This window comes from Penicillium brevicompactum (assembly GCF_028827555.1).
Source record: "Penicillium brevicompactum strain IBT 35665 chromosome Unknown utg000005l_segment0_segment0, whole genome shotgun sequence".
Classification (NCBI taxonomy): domain Eukaryota; kingdom Fungi; phylum Ascomycota; class Eurotiomycetes; order Eurotiales; family Aspergillaceae; genus Penicillium; species Penicillium brevicompactum.
Genome location: NW_026623208.1, coordinates 311,887 through 326,866, shown reverse-complemented (window position 1 = coordinate 326,866; position 14,980 = coordinate 311,887). Strand labels below are relative to the sequence as shown.

Below are 14,980 nucleotides of genomic sequence, written 5' to 3'. Positions count from 1 at the left end.
ATACACGCGCCGATGTAGTATCTTGAGGAGGGTCAAGTAAACATTCCCGAGGTCAATTCGGAGTATGGCCGGGGTGGGCTAATAGATCGCTGACGTCATCAGTTTGCACACCCGAAGATTTCGGGATGAGAGTTTCCGGAGACCATGAACTACCTGAAGCATGCCAGCTCGGAGAAACAGGTCCGCAGCGGCCTGTGTGTATTGTCGACAGAAGAAGGTACACATTCCACGAGTCGCTGAGTAGGCAGTGGAGACTGATCACCAGATTGGAGTAGTTGAAGTGTGACGCGCAGAAACCACAGTGTGGTAATTGTCTAGCTAAGGGTGTCAGTTGCCAACTAGGAGTCACTCAAAGTAAACCAAGGTAAGTATCATCTCTTCATAGACAACAAGTGTTGTGCTAATTTTCCCGGTACAGACCAACGAACAACCGAATTGCTGAATTGGAGCTAGAGAATGAAGCTCTAAGAAAGCAATGTGCTCAGCTGAGCTCTGGAACCGTCGTTCGCCCTGGCAGACCCCATTCAGAGACAGATCGCTCTGTTACGGCAGCCAGCACACCGCGAACTCCATTGCCTTCTTCGAGGGTTGGGGGCATTGGCCTTTCACGAAACGATTTTACCTCTGATCTGGTTAGAGATGCGTCACATCCAGAACTCCCGGAAAATGACCACCGAAACACATCCTTGTATCACGGTCCAACTAGCACAGTCTACGATGATACAAGTGCAAACCATATTGAGCAAAATAGGCTCGGTGGTCAATCTAACCAGGAAGCAACGCGGCATTTTTTGTTTTCTCAAACAGCAAGACAGAGTTAGTCTGATCCAGCAAAGCCCTCAATACCTCATGGTACTAATGATGACAATGACCAGGACAGCTAGAGCCGCTGAATCTCGCTGCAGGGAAGCTTGACTTTGATGACGTTGATCCTGAGATTGGTATGCATCTTCTTTCGATCTACTGGAGCCGCCAGCTTTACACGGCACAGATCATATATCGACCAGTATTTATGAGAGATATGGCCTGCCAGGGGCCATATTTTTCTAAGTTGTTGCTGAACGCCATTTTCTTTGTGGTCTCAAAGCACTGCCCTCGACTAGAGCTCCGATCCGACCCAAACGACCCAAGTACGGCAGGATGGAAGTTTCGCCAACGTTTTACTCAACTGCTGCGAGATTGCTTTGATAAAAGCGAGATAACAACACTCCAGGCATTGCTCATTATGTCCAATGCGCTGTTTTCCAGATGCGACGAGCGAAGTTTGTCATGGCTGTATGCCGGTAATGCATTCAATATGTTTATTGATCTTGGTCTCCACGTGCTGCCTACAGTGGACAGCATCTCAGCCGAGGAGCTGGAAATCAGAAAGAGAGTCCTGTGGGGAGCATACCGTGAGATACAAATTTCTTACTTGTCATTATCCCCTGAGCACATTTGCTAACCCTTTGACAGTGATTGATAAAATACAATGCCTTTTCCAAGGAAGGCCCATACTTCTCAGCCACGTCAATATGAAAGCCTCGATGGATTTTCTAGATGACTATGATGAGTTGGAGCCGTTTCAAGATATTTCATACATGGCCACCAAGCCCCAATGTGCGGTTCCTTCTCTCAACGTGTCTTTGCTCACTAAGCTCTGTGAGTTGACAACCATTGTCGAACGTATTCAACGCGAGATCTACTCTGAGTCTCGTGAATCAACCTCGGCCAATAGGGCCACAGTGTCAGAGGACATCAAGTCGCAGTTACGGATCTGGCGTCAAAGCCTCCCACTTCAACTTGACTATCTCTCAGCCCCAGCCCAGGCTGTACTCCTACCTCAATCCACCTGTCTGCTGTAAGTTCATCCATACTAAAACGAAGACCCACCCGCTCAAAAAAAAATCCAGCGCCCTGTTCAATGTGCTAGTCATCCTCGTACATCGTCCACTGATTACCGGTGGCCAGAGCGGCGTGATAAACCCGGCAACTGCTCACGAATCGGTAAATGCATGTACAGCCGCCGCCAATCAAATCATGCAGATTCTTCACGATTACTCTCAGCATTTCTCTCTCAGCACAGCACCATACATGCTCTCGTATGCCACATACATTAGTGCAACAATCCATGCACGGATAGTCGCACAGAAAGGAAGCAACTCATCTGTGTTCCAATCCCTGGTCTTGTGTCGCAGCATTCTTACTGAGCATACACGTCTCTATGCAGCGGCAGGAAAAGCAAGCGAGAATCTTGACAAGTTGATATCTCACCTGGGAATAAGTACTGATGAGAACGACCAGGCTGTGGACACCAACCAAAGCCTCCCAAGGGAGAATCTTGTCATGGAGGCATCCGCAAACCTCCCCGGAGAACTGGGTCTGACAGAGCGTGCCTCGGAGTTTAGTTCATCTTTGATGAACCTGGAACTATCGGACCTTGACCTTGAAGCTATAGCCCAAGGTTTTCAAGTCGACGTCGAGTCACATGCATTCTGGCACTCATTAGGGGTGTAAAGAAGTGTGTCCTGGTCGAACTTTTATGATCTTCTATGCATAAAACAGCAGAAAAAATGCCAATCTAGAGCGGATGGTCCAATTTCTTTTGATTTTGCAATACTGCGCTTTTAGCTACCATACGGACCAGAGGCAGTCTTGCCGGCTTTTTGAGTGACGATCTCCATCTCACTCGCCAGCGAGCTAGTCAGAGCACCAACATCGGTCACAACGTTGACCAAATCATAGCCCAAGTCGGCATATTGCTTCGCCTGTTTCCCATTCCCACAATAGATACCGGCCTTCTTGCCCGCCTTGTGCGCGGCCTTCATGATTACTTCGATAGCCCGCTCCAATTCAGGCGCAAAAGTAGCACCTAGCACAGGGTGGCCGATGCCATTACCCAGATCAAAGGGTCCAACGAACAACACGTCGAGCCCATCAACGGCAGCGATGGCGTCGACACTATCAAATGCTTCCTTGGTCTCGATTTGGACAGCAAGTAACAGATTGGCGTTGGCCTCGGTGAGGTACTGTGTTGCTGATACATTGCGGCCAAATCGATCCATTGGGAAAGGTGATCCAAAGCCTCGCTTGCCCTGCGGTGGGAATTGACAGGCTTCAACAAATGCCTTTGTGTCTTCCACTGTTCGCACGAGAGGTGCGAGAACCCCATGCGCACCTGCATCCAGGGCACCTGTTTCAAGATGAGTAAAATGCAAATTGAACCGGGATGCAATGCATACGTTTGATCATCCAGGACTGGAAGTCCGGAACCCGTACAATTGGGCTCACCCCATATGACGTGATGGCGGGGACGGCTTCATGCATCGCGGCATCTGAAGATTGTTAGCTGTTGGTACTCATGCTAAGTGACTTCACTTACCATCGATGTTTCCATGCTCGCAGTCCACCAATACCCAATCGTACCCAGCTCTGGCGAGAGTGCGTGACATGTTACTACCGGGTAACAGCTGCCACACACCTAGGGCGAGCTCGCCCTTGTCTAGTACTGTCTTGACGCGATTAAGGCCTTGCATTTTTATTTGTGTCAAGAAGCAAGTGATTTGGGACCTTGGAAAGATTTCACCAACTGTCAACTGATCCGATGCTCATAAATCTATAGGAGAATCTGATGATCCGAGCGACGGAGCTTGACATCCCGAAGGGCGACCCTCTCGGCAGCTCTCTACCCTCAGCCAATCACAGACGCGGTATCCTCTAGAAACTGTATTCGGAAAATGGTTCGGAAAGTTTCTCCCGGCTGCACTCCGCATTTCAAAGCACGAATGGAGACGCTTCCATATATAATCTCATTGTGACCCCCCACATCCATCAGTGTCACATCCCACATCATGGCCTGTTCTGACAAAAAGTCCTGCGAGGGCTGCTCATGCAGCAACGACGCCCAGCCCCAGTCTATCAACATCGAAGACTGTCTAAGTGAGCTGCAGGCTCTGCGCCGACGCAACCAAGAATTGGAGACTCGAATGGGTGTTGCAAATGGCGAGAATGCCCAAGTTCCTGTCCGGCAGCCTGGCCGGACACTTCGTTCGTCTGCATGGTTCGACTGTCGGAGTAATCCCGGCATGACGGCTATTTATATGGAGCGATACTTCAACTATGGTATCACCAAAGAGGAGCTCATGTCTGGCAAGCCGATGATTGGAATCGCGCAGACAGGCTCGGATATTGCTCCTTGTAATCGCCATCATATCGAATTATCCAAACGCGTGCGAGAGGGCATTCGGACTGCTGGCGGTATTCCATTTGAGTTCCCTACACATCCCATCCAGGAAACGTCAAGGCGGCCGACTGCTACCTTGGATCGTAATTTGGCATATCTCGGCTTGGTGGAAATCCTGACCGGATATTTCTTGGATGGTGTCGTGCTGCTGACCGGGTGTGACAAAACCACGCCGGCTTGCTTGATGGCTGCGGCTACAATGGTGCGTTTTTTTTCTCCTCTTTTTTTCGCGATTGCGATGAGATGAGCCTTTTACTGATAGACCAAACAGAACGTCCCTGCTATATGTATGAACGTGGGACCCATGCTTAATGGGTACTCGAAGGGGGCATTGACTGGAGCGGGCTCCGTGCTATGGCACGGCCGAGAACTATATGCTACTGGAGAAATTGACGACAACGAATTTATGGACTACATCGCCAGAGGGTGAGTACCGATGAAAGCATACACCTATGGAGGTTGAAGCTAACTGAGCCTCTAGAACACCATCAGTGGGCCACTGCAACACTATGGGAACCGCGTCCACGATGAACGCCCTCGCAGAATCTCTCGGAATGGCTCTTCCCGGCTCCGCTGCCATTCCAGCTGCTTATCGCCACAGAGCCCAGTGTGCATACGAAACAGGCAAGCGAATCGTGGAGATGGTAGAGACAGACCGAAAGCCATCTGACATCATGACACGCGCGGCCTTCGAGAATGCAATCGTGGCCAACGCTGCAATTGGTGGTAGTACCAATGCCCCCATTCACATCAATGCCATCGCCCAGCACGCAGGCGTAGAGGTATCCATGGATGACTGGGATGATCTCGGCTCCAAGATTCCTTTACTATTGAATATGCAACCCTCCGGAGAATACCTTGGCGAAGAATACTATCGCGCTGGTGGTCTTCCTGCAATTATGGCCGAACTCCTGGACCAGGGCAAGATTAATGGAGACGCAATCACATGCAATGGCAAGACAATGGCTGAGAATGTCCGTGGAAAGCATACCTGGGACCGCAAAGTGATCAAGTCATACGACGAGCCCTTGATGAAGGACGCTGGATTTGCTCATCTGAAGGGAAATCTATTCGACTCTGCCATTATGAAGACGTGTGTCATTTCCCCGTCGTTCCGCAAGCGCTACCTGTCAAACCCCGACGACCCCGAGGCATTTGAGGGCCCGGTTGTGGTATTTGACGGCCCGGAAGACTATGAACATCGCCTTGAGAACTCCCCACATATCGACGCGAATACTATCCTGGTTATGCGTGGCGTGGGACCGATCGGGTATCCGGGAGCAGCGGAGGTTGTGAACATGCACCCACCTGGTCGTCTGTTGAAGGAAGGTATCGATGGATTATTCTGCATTGGAGATGGAAGACAATCAGGAACATCTGGGTCACCTTCCATATTGAATGCTAGCCCCGAGGCTGCGGCTGGAGGAAATCTTGCAATTTTGAAAGATGGTGACAGACTCCGTATTGACTTGCGGAAACGTCAAGTCAACATTCTCATCACAGATGAAGAGATTGCCGAGCGGAGGAAGGTGCTTGGCGTTGATGGCTACTCCATTGCTCCGAGCGGTACTCCATGGCAAGAGATTTTCCGCCAGGAAACAGATCAATTGAGCCAGGGTATGGTGTTGCGAAAGGCTGTCAAATTCCAGCGGCTTGCACAGGAGGGCCCACCGCTTCGTCATAATCACTAAAGATTTTGATCTTTCTGTATCGAGTTTACATGCATCAATATTGGACATTTACGAATACATTGACATAATTGCATTTCATGAGGTCATTCAATAAATATCCAATGTTAGGTGAATTTTCCCCAAGGTTGAACATTGTGTACCGAGGAATGAAAGTCTGGTAAACTGACCCATGGCGTTGGAAGGGGGCCAGGTAAATTGCTACAAAATTCAAGTAGATTCAGAAAGAAGCGCGGGTTGATCCATGAATAGAACCTAGATGAATGCATGGGCAAAAGGCTTGGAGGAAATCAAGGTGGCGGTATTATTAAATTTAGTTAGTCTATATAGAACCCCGTCATCACCACATGTCTTCAATACTTCATGGTTTACGGCGAATTCAATCAGAAGTGAACACCGTGCACCTGCTGCTTCATCTTCTTAACATTGATATCCTTCCAGAAGAAGCAAGAGCCCCAAGTGATAAGATAGAGACAGGTGGCAGTGATGAGCATAAGGCGCTGGGTATCACCATACGCATGGTCAATGGCATCACGAGTCGGCGATCCCTTTGCGAAAGATTGCTGGATGTCCAGACTACCATATATAGAAGCAAAGTCTGCCTGAGCAGATGCAGGGAGATAAGCCTGCAACCTGACGGGGAAAATTCCAGTCCACATAGCGACAGCGACGGTGCCTCCGAGGGCGCCACCGATATTGGCAATCACGCCTTCGATAGCCAGGACGGCGGGAATGTTTCGTTGAGCGGAAACAGCCATGACAGTCATTTGTTCGCAAATGACAAGGGTACCTCCACCGAAGGCAACGAAGATCTGGCACATCACAATGTAACCAATGTACCCATCGGGCTGGCGGAACTTGATCATGAGGCCGACTCCAAGAATAGTCAAGGGAACACCAAAGCAGATGGCCCATAGCTTGAGGCGACCATTGTAGCGAAGAATGGCTCCAAACACAAGACACCAGAAGCAAGAGCCGATGGTGTAAATGTTGGAAATGTAAGTTGCTTCCTGAACCGTCTGGTAGAAGAGGACTTGAAGCAAGGAATAGAAGTAACTATCCCAAATATACCAGGCGAGGTATAATGACACCACCATGGAGTAGGTGAAGAAGACAGTGCGGTTCTGGATGAGCTCCCATGGCATGAACTTCACTGGGGCGAAGTACTTTTCCCAGATAGTGAAGGCAACAATCAGCGCGACACCGAAGACAACGAAGCAGATGATCATCGGGGAAGCCCATTGATCGGCTTGATAGGAGTACAAGTTGAAGGACAAGAGGAACAGCGAGAAGCCAGTCGCAATGATGAGCAAGCCAATGACATCGAACTCGATGCAGTAGAAAATGACAGACTGGAAAAAGGTTCTACCACTGCTCTTGTTCTCTGTCAAATCCATCTTCTCGGCCTTCTTCTGGATGTAGTACCAGATACCCCAAAGAGGAGCACTGATAATGGGCATAATAATGGCGAAGACGCCGAATCCCCATCGGTAGCCAATTCCATTGGGAGCGAGAATCTCGTCGGCGGCATAGCCATAGATCCATGGGGTAATGAGATACGGGGAGGCGGCGTAGGCGATCCAAAAGGCACGGTTCTTCAATGCCGTGGTATCAGCAATGAAGATTGTCATGGAGAAATCAATCATGCTGAACCCAGTTTGGTAGAACACCTGGGCTGCGCAGTAAGTTTGCACATTCTGACAAGCAGCCATCATGACAAGTCCCAGAGTCAGGAATCCAACACCAAGTGCGAAGGCCTGGGGCCGACCCCAAATATCCATGAGTTTTGCGTATGGGAATTTGATCAGTGCAGAGACCAGCGAGGCGATAACGCTTGTCAAACCCGTGAGAGAGTGTAATTGAAAGCCACTGTAGATATAGGGCGACAGGACGCTAAGAAGCCCGGAGCTGAAATACTCCAAGAAGTTGACAACCCAGACGCTAGGAAGGTGTTAGATGTTGTATAGAGCGTGGACAGGGAAAAGGACGGTGCTTACAGAACGTAGGCTGCGATCAAAGTATTCTTCGTCCACGCCTGGGTACTCGCCTGGGCTTTCTGAGTACCACCCTGTGCCTTTTCATCGACGATATCCTCATCCAAGGGGTGGTCGGCCTCGTGTGTCTTTTCAAAGGGAGGCTTGGACTCGGGGTTTTCAATGTCGTGCGCATCGGCCGATACTTGATCGACAGATTCCCTGCGCGCAAAAGGGTTAACAAAGCGCTTTCTGACAGCCATGGTGTCTAGTGAGAGATGAGAATGCCCGTTTGACGCGAGCGATGATTTCGGTCAAACTTTGTGCAGAGAAAGTATCGATTTGCCCAGGTGGAGGCTCGTTCGGGGATTGATATTCCAGCCGTCACAACCTGGCGCAGCGTAACAGAAAATTTCAAAAGCTAGATCTTATGACCGACAGAAGCTTACTGGAGCTTGGCTAGAACAAGGGGGGGTTAGACGGAAACTGGTTTGCCGTCTATTCTGTTTCAGGACATCCCCGGTGATGATCCATTTTGTTTTAATGAAAGTGAACTGAAGTCCCGAGCTAATCCACGGAATTTAGCGGTACGACCGTGCTAGTGCTGACAGGAAAAGTCCAATCTAGCGAGGGCGGACTAGGTGGACCCTCCCCGGGGCCGTGTTATCTGATTGATTTGATTGATTTGATTGAATTTGATCTGCATTCCCTTTCCGGTTTCGGCACATCCGAGATCGAAGTCTGCTCTATGAGCCCGCTTTGTGTCATAAGCGACAGTGCTTTTCTGCCAGGGATTGGATCTCCTCAGGTGGGGATTGATTATTGATTACCAGAGTTCACCGGCTGAACGAAACTATGAATTATTGGCTATCTCAAAAATAAGCGAGAGATGGGCGCCAAGGATGGTTGCGCAGCTAACGGTGCGCCAAGTTGGTGGCACGGTCTTGCAAAGTCAATTTTCGCCTGCTAACAATGCTTAGTACCTGCTGATTCGGGACTGTTCGGAAGGTTATCCACACCAACAATGGATCAATGGCTTGTTCTCTAACCATAGCCAGTTTCCGCCCCCAATGCTGCCGGCAATTGCGGCCCTGGCTCGGTTTGTCGGACCTTGCCATTCCTCACGAGTCATGAGTGGCGCTAGTTGAATATCAAACTTGCGCAAGGTGGGTTTCAATTCAACAATAAATTGCCCTTGCGGTGGGAACGAGGCACAGGTTTAGACATAAGCATGGGATTTGCCCGCGAATTGTCAAATTCCACACAGAATGGAATTAATGATGAGATAAACCTCTCTCACGGCCCGATGGAATCAAAATCACCCCAAAATCCACCAATGGCACCAGATTGCATAAGATTTGTCCAGGCCATTTGGTTGTAATCCAGTTCAATCGATGGCAAAATATCGCTCATTCGACCCATATGGTTATACAACGGACTCTGTTGGTGCAGAATGTCTGCAGCGTCATTCATCTGACAAGTCTCGAAACTGTTCTGTGGGTTATGTCTTGCCTCGGTATCTTCGGGGCCAGACTGCGCAGGTTTCTGCTGGGAAATATACTGAGCAATGCTCACACGAAGGGCGGCAACAAACTCGGGCTGTTGCAGTGGCCGACCTAGCTGCGTCTCTGCATTTTGACGAGCGTCCCATGCTTTCAAGATCGCCTGTCCGAGTCCAACATGCAAAGGGCTTCGTAGATTGCTGCTAAGCCCTTGATGGTAGGGGCTCTGGATAATAGCTTCCCACGCACGTTGGCAAGGTTCCCCCGTAGTACGGTGGCGCAGTTCATCTGCAAGGAAAAGATACCCGGGCAGCGGCATTTGCATGTGGCTGTACCACAGGAAGCCTCGGAGACTTTCCGTTTGGTTAATTACATTATCCGCTTCTAGAAGGTCGATGGCGGCAGAAAATGCAATATCACGTCGCTTACCGTTGCCATCCGTAGGAGAAGTATCACGGCACATGAAGTCGAGAACTCGAAGCTTGCACAATGATACGCGGGCTATGGTGGCGGTAAAATGATGGATGGGGATGCTCGGGTTGCACTTTGCGAGATATGTCGATTCGATGTAGGTGCAGTAGCGATCGAGATGAGAAGATTGGTCTCGAGTCGGCTTTCTGCCTAAAGGGGCAGATCGTGAGCTGTTGTCCACCTCGAAGCTCTCCGGGATTCTTGGGCTAGGCCGAATGCCATCAGGCGCGGACGCGATCGTGATTTCGATTCGTGTGAGGAAGAATGTCATCTCGGTGGCTCCTGTGGATGGCAAAGGAGGCTCTTTGGCGTGCGGATGTAAATCTGTGTCATTCACATTAAGTGGGAATCTACAATCCGTGCCCATTGAAGAGAGCGCGCTGGTCGGTGATCCTGTGATGTCGGCAACACGTTTGTCAAGAGCGACGATCTGCCACCAGAGTCGTCTCCGTTGCTCAATCTCGAAGGGGGGGCAGTCCGAACTGGGCACCGTCTCGGTGTAAACCAAGACGAGTGGCTATACGGACTGCGATACCGATATAGCAAAAGAGTGACCGAGGGTCTACATACAGCCTCAGGCCGATCTATTCCAAGATTAGCTCACTTGGGGTTCAGACTGAGTGAGTATATTTTCTCCAAAACTTACAAGGTATAGCACATAGGCCTGGAGTACCATGATATCGTTGGACTTCATAAAACTTGTACTCAGAAGCGCATGCTCGGCGTTTTCTCGGAGATTCGTCACGAAGGCGAGTTTGTTTTCTCCAAAGGTAGTTTGGACCTCCTCATCGGTCATGGAATTGGTAGCTGTGAAGTAAATCCCCGACATGAGGGCACGAAGAGGCTTCGGTGCATGAGCAAGGTCCGTCGCAGCTTCGATGACTTGGGGCTGGAGAGTGGGAATGTGGCTGATTTTCAATAACGGGTTGATATTGTTGATATATATCTGCCACAGCTGTATGCTTTGGATCGAAGTGGGGATCGAAAGGTTACTCGCCCGCGAGTTAGTTGCAACAAATGGAAAGCCGATAGTTTCGTCGAACATCGCGTCAAATGCACGATGAACCGTAGGCCGTTCAGGGTCCTCGTCTAGGTAGTCATGAAGTAGTTTGTCGGTGGTTTGATACTGGTTTGTAACATTAGTCTTGCTCTTTGCCCAACGGCGTGTGCTCATACATCATTGTAATAGGCAAACCACTTCGAGCCCCTTGAAGAGTTAGTCAGGATGGAAGGAGCGTTGGGTATAAAAAATAGTCACCTCTTGTCTTTCAATCGCGGTGAATGGTGGCTCGATACACTTTGTGTGGGAGATGGTACGTCGGCGGAGACCTCGGGCCTGCTGGAACCACGCTCATCGTCAAGAACGGAACCAAAGTCGATACCATGTCGACTCATTATATCTTCGTATCTTTGAAGTCTGCGCATGAGATCAATCCCTTGGGGCCTGGGAGCATTCCTCTTTCCCCGAGGCCGCTGAGGAACAACTGTGCATTCGGCCTTTGCTTTCACACAATTACCACATGGCTTTTGCTTATCACAACGAACCTTGCGCCGCTGACAGAGTAGACATGAATGACCTCTTGTTATACCAGACATCCTGAGTGCTCAGAGCTGACAAAGGTAAGTCCAACAGATGGGCACCATCGGTGCCGAGATGCTCGGTCCCGAAGTGAAACTAAACCACAAAGGGAATAGCTTGTAACCCACGTGAAATCTTTTTTTATTTGTTGTCTCCCCCTGCAAAGTTCGATTTGGAGACCAAGTCTTTACAAAAAAAGGACATTTGCGCGATTTATGTTTTAATGTTTATGAACGCTACAACGGCTGTTTTCTTCATCAACCAGCCAAGTGGCCGAGCAGTAACTCAGCCATCTCATCTTCCTTGGTCTAGTGGTGATGATTTCCGCTTGTCATTAACACCGATAAGCGCGGGAGACCGGGGTTCGATTCCCCGAGGGAGAGACATTCTTTTTGTTTTGCTGTGATCGAGAGAGAGACCATGCTTTTTTTTTTTTTTTCCATGTCTGGTCTGTGTGTGTCCATGGCACAAGGCTGCATCGTTGTCCTCCTCCATATGCATGGCCGATCGTTACAGACCAAACGGATAGGTTTCACCCTTACCAAGCGGCGTGTCGGGTTGGATGACCTCCAGAGGATTGACAGCCTGGGATTCATCAAACCAGATGTAGCCGTCAAATTGCTTGTGAATAAACGCTTGCGAGTAATGAGAGATTCGTTCTGTGTCTGGGCGGTAGATAACGCCGATGAATCGTTGCAGGCGTTGTTCAGCAGCAAGTGCGGAGCGAAGCACAGGATCTATACGATTGCGACGCAGGTCTAGGACAAACCGTGGGATTCCAGTGTCGTGTGCCACGATCTCCCAACTATCGTCACGGGAAGGTCGGACATCCATGACCTCCATATCATCGTCCCACTCATGAGCTGCCGCCACAGTTCCGGTATGAGTTCCGCACCCAAGAATCGTCACGTTGTCGGATCCAAGTCGCTCACGGCACAGCTGCCCAATGTTGGACTCCTTGCGCCGAAAGCCCATGCTTGTAAACCGAGCGTCACCAACATGAGAATTGTGCGCCCACACGATCGCCTTTTGTCCTTCATTGTGCCGCAAGAGGCGCTCCAAGGTCTCGAACATGTGCATGTCGCGCAGATTCCACGAACTTGCCGAGCTATAATACATAGCTTTGTAATATTTCTCGGCATCGCGAACAAGATGTGCATTTTGCTCGCCACTGTGGTACTCATCGCCATCTCGCAGGCCGCGTTGTGCGTAGTCAAGTCGTTTCTCCAAAAGATCTGTCAACATCTTCATCACCCCGCCTTCGCAGTCTTCCAACCCGCGCACGGATGCTAGCCCGTAAGATGTGGGATCATCAATCCAAGGCTCTAGACACCCATACCGTTGTCGCGCTTTCTTGCTTGCTTGGGGGTCCACTCGGTCCAGGTAATCAATGACCGCGCCGATCGAGGCACCCATGCTGTACAGATCCAGCCCGTAGAATCCCGCTCGTTTTTCCGGTGGTAGTCTCTGATTGCGATCACGCATCCATTCGACAAGCCGTTGCATCTCATAGTTTCGCCACATCCAGGTTGGGAACCGGTTGAAGGGCTCGTATCCTTTTGCGACTCCGCCAATTTGTGCTTTCGGGCCTGGACGCAGGCGGACATATCGATCGATAGCTTCCGTATCAGGCCAGTCTGCTTCAACAGCTACCATTTTGTAATCGTGTCGTTCGATCAATCGCTTCGTGATCTCCGCGCGGGCAGAGTAGAACTCAGATGTGCCATGACTTCCATCTCCTAGAAGCATAACCTGTGTCCCAGCAAAAGTATCAAAATGAGATGCGAAGCTCTTATCGTGAATTTCTGGCAAGGGATCAACTGCCGAATTAAACATTTCTTGTAGTTTAGACATCCTCGTTGGTAGGCGCAGAAAGGATATCAAACGCATGCGTGGATGGGATGATGCTGCATTCGCTCCAAGGAACACCTCGGGTTGCTGATGAAGCTGGGATTAACAGAGGACATGGCCAAGGTAGCCATCTAATTAGTGACAGAAAGATAGATTCGCCGGGAATCGATTCCAGCAAGTTGTTCCCCTTCCGGAATATTGAGTTACCAGTCATCATGACTTCATTCGAAGCTCGGGAAGTCAATCCGGGCATCCCAAAAACTAGGTATCCTTTTTGAATAGCGATTGTCGTTTGTACTCTGGAAATATTTGATGAGCTGTACATAGGTCGAGTCGATTGGCGATGCACATAGTATCCTCAAAATGGCCCTTCCAATCAGCAGTCCATCACCCCGATTTGATCGTTTCGGACAAGCCATGGAGTCACTCTATGGGAGGTTCGCCGACATAGAAAACCCAAAAGCGTGGACACCACCCTCGATGCCAGGCGGCCACCGCGGAAGATATCTGTGGACAGATGCTTTTGGCGTGATCAACCTGATCACAATGCACAAAGAGATCAGTAAATGCGACAACCATGCGAATGATGACAACCAATATTTGATACTGGCAGATCGTCTCATTGAGACTGTCCATGATGTCCTAGGTAGGCAGCGAGATGGCCTTTCGAGACTGCCAGGTGCAACCGATGCGAATCCTTTAGGTGGCGGCTTGAGAATCGGCAAGACAGATAATTATGGATCAGATGCCGATGGACAATACCACCACTACCTAACAGTGTGGATGTTTGCTTTGAACCGTATGGCGATGGCAACAGGTGATGTCAAATACAATCGTCACGCTGTGCAGTTGGCAAAAGCAATTCACCCAAAGTTCTTCATCGATCGGGCAGCAGCTGAGCCAAGGATGATTTGGAAAATGGATATCGAACTTTCAAAGCCAATGGTGAAATCCGAGGGTAATCTGGATCCAATTGATGGATATGTTGTCTTTCGGCTTTTGCAATCCTCGGCGATGGCAGCAGGCGATGGCGAGGTCTTGAAAGAGGAGATCGGGGATTACAAGCGCACCATGGATCGCAAAGGAGAGCATTTTGTCTCAAGTGATACGCTGGATTTGGGTATGACACTGTGGACAGCACATTGGTTCTCCAGGACAGAAGACTGGGCCGCCGATTTGATCAACAAATGCTTCGAGCAAATGTGTTAGTCGCTCCTCTTGCAATTTGGCGAAAAGATATGGGGAAAGACATCTTGCTGACTATTGCCCCCAGACAATCTGTTTGAGACTAATCAATATCTCGAGCGCAACATCAAGTTCAGGCTGGCCTTTCGTGAATTTGGTACATGCATGGGTATACAATGCGAGGCTGAGGTGAACACGGAAAAAGATCGCTCAGTCGATATGAAATGCTACTCCGATGCCATCATCGCAGCGTGGGATCCGTACATGGAGCTGTCAATATCTGAGAATCTGACTCCGGAAGACTTGAGACCCATCACGCGAGTCATGTATGCGGCAGCGTTGATACCTGGAGGTGAGTGGAACTTCCTCTTTCCCACAATTGGCGTCATTTCGCTGTTGACACATCTTAACTCAAGCATTCAGAGCTGGCTACTTGGGCCAGGAACCCACACCGACACCTGAGGAATGGGAATAGTTCCGGGATGCGCAGCGAAAAACATGTTGTGTCG

General features: G+C 49.8%; 7 protein-coding genes across 7 annotated transcripts; 3 read left to right on the top strand and 4 right to left on the bottom strand.

Annotated features, from left to right (window-relative positions):
• Positions 1 to 160: 160 nt before the first annotated feature.
• N7506_005931 (Zn(II)2Cys6 transcription factor) lies at positions 161 to 2,496 on the top strand (the record flags this gene model as incomplete). The annotated part of the gene is made up of 6 exons (XM_056955224.1): positions 161 to 217; positions 276 to 364; positions 419 to 816; positions 876 to 1,394; positions 1,456 to 1,840; positions 1,893 to 2,496. The coding sequence occupies 6 exons, from the start codon at positions 161 to 163 to the stop codon at positions 2,494 to 2,496; spliced, it is 2,052 nt and encodes a 683-aa protein (XP_056809558.1).
• A 110-nt stretch (positions 2,497 to 2,606) lies between these two features.
• Positions 2,607 to 3,515, bottom strand: N7506_005930 (HpcH/HpaI aldolase family protein; the record flags this gene model as incomplete). The annotated part of the gene is made up of 3 exons (XM_056955223.1): positions 2,607 to 3,172; positions 3,222 to 3,314; positions 3,362 to 3,515. 3 exons carry the CDS (start codon positions 3,513 to 3,515, stop codon positions 2,607 to 2,609), a joined length of 813 nt encoding a protein of 270 aa, XP_056809557.1.
• A 315-nt stretch (positions 3,516 to 3,830) lies between these two features.
• Positions 3,831 to 5,913, top strand: N7506_005929 (IlvD/Edd family dehydratase; the record flags this gene model as incomplete). The annotated part of the gene is made up of 3 exons (XM_056955222.1): positions 3,831 to 4,424; positions 4,494 to 4,648; positions 4,704 to 5,913. The coding sequence occupies 3 exons, from the start codon at positions 3,831 to 3,833 to the stop codon at positions 5,911 to 5,913; spliced, it is 1,959 nt and encodes a 652-aa protein (XP_056809556.1).
• A 380-nt stretch (positions 5,914 to 6,293) lies between these two features.
• N7506_005928 (uncharacterized protein) lies at positions 6,294 to 8,146 on the bottom strand (the record flags this gene model as incomplete). The annotated part of the gene is made up of 2 exons (XM_056955221.1): positions 6,294 to 7,851; positions 7,908 to 8,146. 2 exons carry the CDS (start codon positions 8,144 to 8,146, stop codon positions 6,294 to 6,296), a joined length of 1,797 nt encoding a protein of 598 aa, XP_056809555.1.
• A 1,033-nt stretch (positions 8,147 to 9,179) lies between these two features.
• On the bottom strand, positions 9,180 to 11,452 carry N7506_005927 (uncharacterized protein; the record flags this gene model as incomplete). The annotated part of the gene is made up of 3 exons (XM_056955220.1): positions 9,180 to 10,373; positions 10,503 to 11,025; positions 11,115 to 11,452. The coding sequence occupies 3 exons, from the start codon at positions 11,450 to 11,452 to the stop codon at positions 9,180 to 9,182; spliced, it is 2,055 nt and encodes a 684-aa protein (XP_056809554.1).
• Positions 11,453 to 11,945: 493 nt separating this feature from the next.
• Positions 11,946 to 13,289, bottom strand: N7506_005926 (putative erythromycin esterase; the record flags this gene model as incomplete). The annotated part of the gene is made up of 1 exon (XM_056955219.1): positions 11,946 to 13,289. One exon carries the CDS (start codon positions 13,287 to 13,289, stop codon positions 11,946 to 11,948), a length of 1,344 nt encoding a protein of 447 aa, XP_056809553.1.
• Positions 13,290 to 13,703: 414 nt separating this feature from the next.
• On the top strand, positions 13,704 to 14,946 carry N7506_005925 (uncharacterized protein; the record flags this gene model as incomplete). Its single annotated transcript, XM_056955218.1, has 3 exons — positions 13,704 to 14,490; positions 14,560 to 14,823; positions 14,888 to 14,946. 3 exons carry the CDS (start codon positions 13,704 to 13,706, stop codon positions 14,944 to 14,946), a joined length of 1,110 nt encoding a protein of 369 aa, XP_056809552.1.
• Positions 14,947 to 14,980: the final 34 nt, after the last annotated feature.